Source organism: Trifolium pratense, linkage group LG5 (genome assembly GCF_020283565.1).
Source record: "Trifolium pratense cultivar HEN17-A07 linkage group LG5, ARS_RC_1.1, whole genome shotgun sequence".
Lineage (NCBI taxonomy): Eukaryota > Viridiplantae > Streptophyta > Magnoliopsida > Fabales > Fabaceae > Trifolium > Trifolium pratense.
The window spans coordinates 7,734,156-7,745,682 of NC_060063.1; the positions used below are offsets into that span (position 1 = coordinate 7,734,156).

Here is an 11,527-nt window from a genome sequence, read left to right on the forward strand (position 1 = left end):
AATCTTCTGATACTTATTGGACTCAGGGGAGAGCTTGCGAACCTCTGCCTCTGAAAGACTAAATGTGAAAATTTTCTTCAGACTATATAACTAGTTCTTAAACTGATTTCAATTAATCATATATCAAACTCAGGGGGAGCTTGCAAACCTCATAAACCTGATCTTGATAATGATAAATTAAATCAACAACAATTGTCAATTAATACTTATATTTATCATCAAAACTTTATAAATTTAAAACTTAGGGCTTTAGAACCAATTTTGTTCCAACACAAAACATTTCGGATTAAAAACATCCATCATTCATTTATAAAATGAAAGTTTAGTTTCTTTTCAACGAGGTTTTTGCAAAGATATTTGTTCTTTAAAAAACAATTAAGTTTAATATTAATATGTTCAACTCTAAAATGCAAAATAGTACTCTTGGATAAATTTACTACAGAAGTATTATCATTGAGGACATAAATGTTACTCTACATTGCACGAACCTTTGGTCTCCATCGCCGGTAGGTACTTCCTTACGTCGTGAAGGCATTCGACTATATTTTGGAATCTTACAAATGAAATTGGATTAGATGTAGTTAGGGTGAATACAATCAGCACTTCTAAACCATTTGATTAAGATCAAACGATTCATATCTCAAGACATATTTTATTTTATACTTAACTAATTTAGATTCTAAAGTTGAAATCATATGTTTAGTAGTCTAACTTCCCTGCATCTTGAAAATATCATTTTGATGGAACATGATAGCTTTTGAAGTCTATGATTTGAAATGTTCCCCTATAAAGAGAGTTGTAGATTCGTAGAAAAGGACATGTACTTGTACTCAAGTGACGATAAACACTAAACCTAACAGGCGAGGAGATTCAAAGATGCTCTAGGTAGAGGTTCGAAGAGACTGAGCCAATTAAAGATAAATTTTTTGTCTGGGCAAAGAAAGCTGGGAAGACATAGAGTTTCCCCCAAGATGAAAGGGGATTGGTGAAGATTAGTTTAACTTTTTAGTTCTCAAAGCCTCTTGTGCACTAGTTGGAATATCAATATGTTCGACAAAAAATAATAGTAATTGCGTCTAAAATGATATGATGGATGGTTTTTTCGACCAAAAATATTCAAGGCAAATGAGATTTTCATTTTTCCATAGTTTTTTTGGTAAATTTTCACCGCAAAATTAGTCAAATTTTATAGATATTGCAGTTGTGATTATATGGTGTATTCTTCATCTACTATACTCTTAATTATTTGAGATGCAACACTCAACATTATCTTTTTTTTTTTTGACAAACACTCAACATTATCTTCAATTTGCTATTAAAAGAAAAGACGCCGAAAAAAGACAACGTAATCTCAGCCGTTTGTTTTTATGAGGTCATTATTTAACCCTCCCATGACTCTCAATAACGCCTCTCTATTTGATCAGAGATTTGCATAAAGATTTTCATAAAATCAACAAAAGCAAAGAGAGAACAAATGTGCACAACTGAATTTAGTAAGCAAATTTACATGCGAGTGTAAATTAATTCATGGACTATCTTCCCTCAAATATAAAATAATCCAAATGTTTCAGTAAGAGCTGATGAAAAAATTTGATATTCAGTTAGATGATGTTGTTACCTCTCCCTGTGAAAATGTCTTCTACATGCTACTTCCGACACAGCTAACATTTCTCCATTTTTGCAAATTACACCATGCTTCAGACGAGCCATATTTAAACAATGACGAATGTATCATTGAAACGAATTAAAAACACGACAGCCCCCTTTTTCTTCTTTCCCTTTTATAGCCAAACCCTATTTAGTTTTATTCCTTCTTGATACTATCTCTGATGCCCAGGCTTTGCCAATTTCAGTCTGGAACTTTCCTGCAAAAGGGTTGATGATGAATCTAAGTCAGAAAAAGATACATAGAATTTTCTCAAATATTACCAAAATCAACCACAATAACAATTTCCATTGGAGCTTGAGAGAAAGAAGAAGAAAAAAAAAAAAACAAAGATGCACATGTTAGATGTTGAATTTGTGATTCTGTGTCTACATCAGACTACACTCAACGCTATTTAAATAGCATATAGAATCAATGCAATAAATACTAATCAATATGAATTGCTAATTCCAATCCTAATAAATTCACCGGAGGAGGCGCAGCTGGTTGAATCACAACTGGATGTGGTTAGAAACACACCAATGGAAAGAGAAGCACCAGACTAATGTGCACATGACAAACTGACAGTTCGGAACTGTTAGACCGACATTGTGATTAAACTTGGTTTTTTTATAGGTTACTAAACTTCAATTTGATTTTGTGTTTTATTTATTGGAAATCCTGTGAAGAGAACCCAAAGTTGTAAATTTCATATTATGTGAATGTGGCACCACAAACGCCTTCAACTTTTCATTATTCCGCTGTAACTTGTAAGTGACACTCGACAGTCCAACCTTGCTTTCAAGACCCACCATCAACATCCAAGCACTCATTCTCATCTTGCAAGCCCTTAGTAGTGTGTTCGCAATGCTGCAGCAGAAAAGATGGCGCTTACCTCTCTCGCTAAAAAAGAGCTTTACTTGTAAAGGGTTTTCTTATGTGAGAGGAATAGTTCAAAGTGGGTTGTGATGAGTTTTGAAATCCCAAAAAAGAAAAATATGAAAGCCAAGGATAAAAAATAAGAATCCATTTTTTTAAATTGCGACTGTGCGGAGTCTTCAAAAATCAGTTCTTGGCGAGCTGCGGTCCGCAGGTATGGCGTTTGCAACCACGAATCGCACCTGAATTGCGCTCTTGCGGCCCTGCATTAGGGCAACAATTTGAAATCTCTAAATTACCCCACTTTTAAATTCGTTCAACTTTTTTAAGGGAGTTTTTTCTTCCCCTACATAAAGGCTTTCTTCTTCCCTACACGAACGAAGACACAAAGCCTTTGTTCTTTATTCAAACTCTCGTTCTTCCTCCTCCAACTCCTCATCTTCATTGGGTCTTTAAAAATTATATTAATCATCATAATAATATCTATTACTTAGACACCCTATACCCTATAATTACTTAAATACGTCATATTGGGTCCTAACATCATTAAATGGAGAGAAAAACATATAAGCAAACACAAACATGTTGTACAGGTTGAAATAATAGTTTTTAAAGAAAAAATAATAATAACATAACCTTTAAACAAGAAAATGACCGTGAGACTAGTATAGGTTTGAATGTGAACCTTACCAATCAAAAATGAAAAACAAATAACATAATTCTAAAACAAAGAGAAAAACCATACCAGCAGTTGACCGGAAAAATTCATCCAAATCCTTCCCTTGCTCTGCGCATAAAGCCAAGAGAAAACAAGTTTAATAACTTGAAGAAATCTAAAAGCATATGGTTATTTCATGGTAAATCCAGAAAGGAACATGATAATCTGAAAAATAACCACCCAATTAAATGTTTGTGGCGTACAAGTTGTTAGAGACTCATTACTCTATTACAAAAATATTCTTAGCTTAGCCAATAACACTTTGTTTAAATAATATCATTTCATATAATGCGTCCTGCCTTAGTTTTTTACACACCACCATTTGCACAATATCATAAGAATCAATCAGTGCATTTTCTTCATATAATAATATAGACTAGAGATAAAGTGGAAAATGGAAATTTATACGAAAGATCTCCTACAATAAACATGATGTATATTCATTACATAAACCATGATTTTACTATCGGAAATTCTTCAACTCTCTAAAATTGACCAAAATTCACAGGATTTGAGTAAATGCCAACAAAGTGAAAAAAGTAATTGGGAAAATAACATTTCAAAAATCTCTCACCATCTTCATATTCCAAGGCTTGAAGGATCATCTCCACCTGTATGGAACAAAATTTAAAGGATTCAGGCAACTAGGGAAGTGCTAGAGAAGAACCAAAATAAATTTTAGTCTAAAACCAAAATGATGGATAATTAAAATAAGTAATGCTTCGGACAAAACTATTTAACAGATACCATAAAATCTACTACCAGGAGAAGCATCAAAGATTAACTGTGCTGCTTATTTTTGTTGTCTTCGGGAAAACAAAAAACATATTTGTTATGAGTGGGATTTGTATGTCTAGGGCGTTCTCCCACAGTCCCACCTAGTAGACTAGTATTTTATGACAGACCGACATCACAAAGAGTGCTACCCACAGTGGATTCTCTCACCTAAGGCTTTGTTTTTGGAGTTTGAAGGGGAAGGGAAGGCTTTGAGGATAAGGGTAAGATGAAAGGGAAGGAGAAAGGAGAGTAGCCCTCCACCTTGCATTGGAGATTTTTCCCCCTTTCATTGGATCAAAACCCCCTAACATGGAGGAACTAAAAAATACATTGACAAAAGACTATAGACAGTTTTGGAGGGTTTTGAATAAATTTTCAACTTCTCGCTCTATAATAATATCCTCGAAAAATCAAAGAAAATATTAGCTATAACTTGTATATGTATTCTCATCTTATCCTTTCCAAAAATACTCTTCCTTACGGGAACGATTTCCCTTCATTTCTCTTCCTACGTCCCCTTCCTTTCCCTCTTAACTCCCAAACGAAGCCAAATGGACTAGTTTTTTGGGATAGACTCTCCCTTTGACCTATGTTCATAACAAATATCTGTCAAATTGCTAGAAAATAATACAAAGTTAAGGTGACAAAATGTTGGAATATTGCCATCACATTGGTATTTCTTCAATGATTTTCCCTATAGATAGTGTGTATGAATGAAATAAATGGTATGCCGGTATGTATAACAAAGAAACTATGCATAGGGAATAGAGAAGAAATATCCCAATAAGCCTAAAGATAAACATCCACAAACCTTATCAAAGTCCTTGACAAATTTGGCTTCTGGAGAAGAATTTGCTTCATATTCCGTCCACAACTCAGCAATTTCCTTGGCTTCATTATTGAAAATGTTTTAAGAATCAATACAAGTGAATATATTTTGTTTCCTCAAAAACAAAAAGAACAAATGATTAAATAGTAAAGTACCTCTTGATCCACCTCCAAGCACTCTACACATATGATCCAGTGCCTCTTGTTCTCGTCGGCTTTTTTCTTCTTTTGGAATTCCATCTGTCGGGGTTATGTCCCCAACAATTGCTGTAAGATAAAGAACTCTACACATATTAATCTCTACTGTTTTACAATCATCATTATACATCTGACTTAATCCAATTTCCAAACATAGATAAATAACAGGATAACCCTACTACTCCCACAGAAACAAATCACTTTACCTTCTGCAATATCGTGAACAATAGCCATTTTGACGCACCTAAATTGAAGGAAAAAAAAAACTAAGTTTCAGAAAACATACACATTAGAAGAATTTTGAGCAAAACATCAATTTGGTCCTTAAATTATCATGATAAGCGCTTATGAATAAGCAATTTTGAAATTGAAAGTTAGAAAAGAAATATTAACTTATCGCGGTCGACGCCGGGAAAATCAGGAGCAATGAGAGCCATCAAACCCATACGATACATATGATCAGCTATAGATTCAGAATCCTTTACGTCTTTTCGTAACCATCCAGCACGTTTAGTTGTCTGTTTCACATTTATAAGAGAATTAAGAAGAAAGAGTAGAAATAGAGAGAAAATGAAGAAGCTTACTTACCTTGAGACGATGACATATAGAGAGGAAATCAATGGATTGAGAAGGAGAAGGAGGATTGGTGATAGCGGATGAAGAAGATGAATGAGCCGCCATTTGAGAAGAAACCCTAGAAGCAGAAAATGAAGATTTGAATCTTAGTTGAGAAGAACAACAACACAGAGAAACCAGAACTCGACTTCCACTTCCCATTCTCACTTTCCTTTATCTTTTCTTTCTTTTTCCTTCTATTTGCCTTATTATTTTTTTTTTTGGTTATGCTAAAGAATTGAAAATAGTTTTTTTTTTCTTCTTTTTTTGTAATATTTTTAAAAGGTTTATTTATTTATTTATTTTATCTCTTGTTAGTTTATCAGAAAAAGGTTGTAATGAAGAGCATTTATATGACATATTTTTTAACGATTCGAAAGTTTTGAATCTTATTAATATGTATCACGATGTTTTGGAGTACATGCTTAGGAGGTTTAGATTATGTGATGTTTGAATTGGTTGGTTGAGAGCGTGTGTTTTCGGGGGAAGTGTTTCGGTTCTTGTAAATGGAAGTCCGACGGGAAAAATTAATATTCAAAGGGGTCTTAAGCAAGGGGAGCCTTTAGCTCCCTTCTTGTTTTTGTTGGTGGCTGAAGGTTTTGGTAGAGCTACGAGGAAAGCGGCTGATATGAACTTGTTCCATTGGTTTAATATTGGTAGGGGAGGATCTGTTATCTCTCATCTCCAATATGCGGATGATCAGGGCCGGTCCCGAGTATTTGGAGGCCCTATTTGAAAATTAAAAATAGATTTTTAATAAAAAATACAATTTACTATATCTACTATATAAGAAAAGAACGTACATATGAAATTCCGAATTTGTCCTTTTTCATTTTTTGACACATAATCAATTCAGGGTTGTTTTGTGTCTTTATTAAAAAAAGTTAGTAGAAAAATGCTAAAAAATTTCTTAGTAGGAATCGAATCTTTAACCTTTTAGTTACACTTCTTATTAGATTTAATACTAAGCCATATGAATTAATTTGTTATATTTTTGGAACCAACATATAATCAACATGAGTTAAGTTAAAAGAAGAAAGGGGAAGTGTTTATTTATTTTTTCTTTTTTATAATAAGAGAGTAAAATTCATGTACAAATAAAAGGAGAGATTCAATGAAATTCTTTATTTCAACGTCATAAGTGCATTATACCAAATAAGACAACAAATGTATGGTTTTTTGTTTTACAATATAGAGGTACATGGTGTTGTTTCCATTTATTTATGATATTTTATTTGAGTCCAACCCTTTCTTTAGTGTAATTTTATCATTTATTGTTTATGTTTCGTTATTTTAGATTCACTCAACTTGATTTATGGACTTCAATCCAATATTTAATTAAGTTAATTTTCAATTTGTAGTTCAACTCAATAAATTTAATTAATTTAATACAAGAATATGATGGGAGAAAAACTGAAAAACTCCCGTAAAAAAATGGTGAGACAAAAACAATAAAAATTGTTAGTTACCTCAAGAGGATTATTCTCTACAGTTGCGCGTGAATGATACATTTAGTTTAAAAAAAACAGTAAAAATTAAATACAAAGTTGAAAATAGTTGAAAAATAAATGACATTTTTTAGAAGTTTTTTTTTAAAGATTTTTTGTATTTGATATAAGGACTAATATTTTTTTTAACAAACCAAAATGAGATATATTAACATAGAAAACCTCCCCAACACAAGACGTACCGAGGTAGACTACAAAAGTTTACAAAGAGTCAGAGAAACAAAACCATAAACAAATCACACAAGAAAGATATAATAAGAAAGATATGACTTTCGTTCTTATGAGATTTTTCTATGCGGAAGAAAATTATTGGAGAAAAAAAAGAACTAAAATATTATGTTGCCTATTTTTTTTAAATAATTTTACGGGTTATATTCAAATTAATACGGGAACATATTTTTTTTGGATATATCTACGGGTCTTATATTTTTACTCATATATTAGTAAAGTTGTTTATTTTTTTTTTTATAATTTTACGAGTTATAGTCATATATTAATATGGGGACATAATCTTTCGTGTGAATTCTACGGGACCTATGTTTTTCTTTTTTTTTAGACTAACAACAAACAATATTCATTTATTCAAGTAAGTAGAGTACGTGTGAATCTGCACTGAATCTAAATCGGAGCAAATCTGCAAATCTAAACAAAACAAACATTGTACTACAACGGAATTAAATCGGACACCGTACCAAGACGCGAACTCAAGACAAAAAAACTCTGCACTAAGACGGGATTAAAACAACATCAGACAAGAACAACAAAAAAAACTCAAATGAAACATAAGAATGTGTGAAAAATCACTTATTTAAATAAAAAAAATATAAAACAATCAAAAAGGGGTGATTTTAGATCAAAATTGATCTAAAATCACCCCTCTTTGAAAGATGAACAAGAATAAAAAGCAAAAAGTAGGGTTTACTATGTTGTTGTTGTGGGGCGGCTATGAAAAAACAAAAAGTGGCATATGTTTTTCCTCTTATTAATAAGATTTCACGTTCTTTAATAATTTATGTAGGACTATATATATTTATACTCATCAATTAATAAGATAACCTTTTTTTTTATTTGTACGAGACTTATAATTTTAATCATATATTAATAAAGTTGTTTATTTTTTTATAATTTTACGGGTTATACTAGATCAAATATTAATACAAGGACCTAATTATTTTGTTCATTTTTACGAGCCATATATTTGTTTTTATTAATATATTGATAAGGTTGCTCATTCTTGACATATATTTATACTCATGCATTAACAGAAGGATATAATATTTGTGTGATTTCTGCGGTGCCTGTGTTTTTTTTTTGTGAACAAACTAAAATGAATTTTATTATTAATAATGAGTCCTGATTGGCACAAGGTGTGCCAAACAAAACAACAACAGTTTATATCATACACGTATGCAGGGCCTATGTTTTTACTCTTATTAATAAAATTTACAGTTTTTAACTATTTTTTGTGAACTTATATTTATACTCATATATTAATATACGATAACCTGATCTTCTGTGTGGTTTATGCGGGACCTATGTTTTTTACTCATATTAATATGATTAATACGTTTGTCCGTTCTTTTATAACATATACGGAACCTATAAAATACTCATATATTAATATGGAAACTTTTTTTTGTGATTTCTACGGGGCTCATACTTTTATTTATATATTAATTAAGTTGCCTATTTTGTTTTACAATTTTACGGGTTATACTCATATTTAATACGGTGACCTAATTATTTTGATGATTTTTGTGAGACCTATATTTTCACTAACATATTAACAAGGTTACCTATTTTTTAATAATTTTAAAAGGATATATTTATACTCATATATTTAATACAGACACCTAATTTTTTGGTGGTTTTTACAAGGCCTATGTTTTTACTAATATATTAATAAGGTAACCTATTTTTCCATAATTTCTACATTATCATTTATATTCAAATATTAATACGGAGACATAAGGTTTTTTTGTGATAGTTTTACCATTGTTCTTTTTCTATTTTTTTTACCAAATATTATATCTTTCTATTTTTTTAATCTTTTAATCTACTTCCCAATAAATTACTATTTTATGTTATCAAGTGAAGTTTTCAATTTTTTACTATTTTTTTTAGACCTATATTTATAATTATATATTAATACGAGATCCTAATCTTTTGTGTGATTTCTGGAGACCTATGTGTTTTACTCATATTAATAAGTTTGCCCATTCTTTTATAACATCTGCGGAACCTATATTTAAACTCATATATTAATATGGAAACTTTTTTGTTTGTGTAGTTTCTACGGGACTTATAATTTTAATTATATATTAATTAAGTTGTTTGAAACAAAAATAAAATAAAAATTAAGTTGTCTATTTTTTTTTTACAATTTTTCTTGTTATACTCATATTTAATACAATGACCTAATTATTTTGATGATTGTTGCGAGACATATCCTATATTTTCACTAACATTTTAATATGATTGCCTATTTTTTAATAATTTTTACGGGACTATATTTATACTCATAATAAAAATAAAAAATAAAAAAAAAATACACGGACATAAGTTTTTTTTTGTGCTTTTTCAACACCTATGTTTTTACTAATATATTAATAAGGTAGCCTATTTTTTTCTTCATAATTTCTACATTATCTATATTTATATTCCTAAATTAATACGGAGACCTAAAGTTTTTTTGTGATGGTTTTACCATTGTTCTTTTTCTATTTTTTTTACCAAATATTATATCCTTTCATCTTACCAAGTGAGGAGCGGCAACGCCGCGACTCCCGTGCGGACGCACGGGTGTCCTGCTAGTTTTTTTTAAAAGTTATTCTCTATTTGAATCGTAAATAACATAAAAAATAGTCATCATAGTAAATAATATCTAAAAGCGACATATTTTAATCAATAACATTAAAATACATCTTCAATCTAATATCATTATCAACTTACGGTTCCTTCGGGAACAAAAACTTTCTGGAAATGTTAGTTTCTTTTTTTACAATCAACCGCAAGTTACTTATAAAATTAAGAGTGTGTCTATTATTTTTAGTAGTAACAAAGTCATTATTTTTTTTTACATATATAAATTTTTTAATAGACCGATATAAACAATTTGAGGCCCCTAAATATTTGAGGGCCTGTGCGGTGGCTCACCTTGCACACCCACAGGGCCGGCCCAGCGGATGATACCATTTGTATTGAAGAAGTTTCGGTAGAGAATCTTTGGACTTTGAAGGCGATTCTTCAAGGTTTTGAATTGGCTTCCAGTCTTAGAGTGAATTTTTGGAAAAGTTGTCTTATCGACATAAATGTTAGTGACAATTTTATGGATTTGGCGTGTACTTTTCTCAATTGTAGGCGATGCGGAATTCTTTTAAGTGTCTGTTTGTTTTGGCGGTGAGAAGCTCCAAACGCAATTTTACAGTCTCGAAACGCGATTTCATCATTTTTTCGACTGTTTGGGTAAAAAGCAAACACAATTTTGTGGCTGTGATTCTAAAGCTAGACGCGAGTTTCTTTGAAGCTAGAAAATGGAGCATCTACGGTGAAGTGAATCGCGTTTGGAGATTTAATGATATGTGACATATTTATTTATTTTAATTTATGTTGGGCATCTACTTTATGTTGGGCTCTATGACCCGTTGGTCCATTATGGCTTAGTCCAATTTTTTTTAATTTTTTATTTATTTTACTGTTGGTCATAAAGTAAAGGACAGACATGGGCTACAAAGGTCCGTTTAATTTAATAATACAATATAATTTTTTTTATCTTGTAATACAATACAAATTTAAATAGTTATAAATAAAAAATAAATGAAATCTGATTATAAATACACATGTGTATGCCCATTTTGGTAATTATACATCTAAAATCGATTTTGATGCAAATTATCCAAACAACATAAAATATTGAGAATCACTTTCACATTAATGTATCCAAACATAAATCAATTTTGTTCAACTCACTTTTAACCAAAATCAATTCTGCCAAACTCAATTCTGTCAAAATCAATTCTTCCCGCCGCCAAACCAAACACATACTAAGTATCTCGGGCTACTGGTGGGGGAAAATCCTTGTAGAGTGGCAACGTGGGAGCCTTTGGTGGAGCGGATTCGCAATAAGTTGAATTCTAGGGGGAATAAACATATAAGTTTTGGTGGGAGATTAGTTTTAATTAATTAAGTGTTGAACTTCATTTCGATTTTCTTTTTGTCCTATATGAAAATGTCGGCGCAAGTGATTAAGAAAGTGACGCACATTCAAAGAGACTTTCTTTGAGGTGGTGTTAATGGTCACAAGAAACTTAGTTGGGTGAATTGGAAGGTAGTTTGTCAAGAGAAGAAGAATGAGGTCTT

The 11,527-nt window shown here is 31.1% G+C and overlaps 1 protein-coding gene across 1 annotated transcript; it reads right to left on the minus strand.

The window, feature by feature from the left end:
* Positions 1–1,465: 1,465 nt before the first annotated feature.
* Positions 1,466–5,868, minus strand: LOC123885698 (5'-deoxynucleotidase HDDC2-like). The gene is made up of 8 exons (XM_045935000.1): positions 5,634–5,868; positions 5,439–5,563; positions 5,252–5,289; positions 5,004–5,114; positions 4,831–4,910; positions 3,817–3,853; positions 3,270–3,311; positions 1,466–1,865 (listed from the first exon to the last, which is right to left on the minus strand). The coding sequence occupies exons 1-8, from the start codon at positions 5,820–5,822 to the stop codon at positions 1,795–1,797; spliced, it is 693 nt and encodes a 230-aa protein (XP_045790956.1). The 5' UTR covers positions 5,823–5,868; the 3' UTR covers positions 1,466–1,794.
* Between the last annotated feature and the right edge of the window lie 5,659 nt (positions 5,869–11,527).

Excerpts from the sequence above, each read along its gene's own strand:
- LOC123885698 (XM_045935000.1), bottom strand. The coding sequence starts at position 5,822 with ATGGGAAGTGGAAGTCGAGTTCTGGTTTCTCTGTGTTGTTGTTCTTCT. Across the intron at positions 4,911-5,003 it reads GCTTGGAGGTGGATCAAGAG|CCAAGGAAATTGCTGAGTTG; the intron begins GTACTTTACTAT and ends TCAATAATGAAG. Across the intron at positions 3,312-3,816 it reads AGCCTTGGAATATGAAGATG|AGCAAGGGAAGGATTTGGAT; the intron begins GTGAGAGATTTT and ends CTTTATGCGCAG.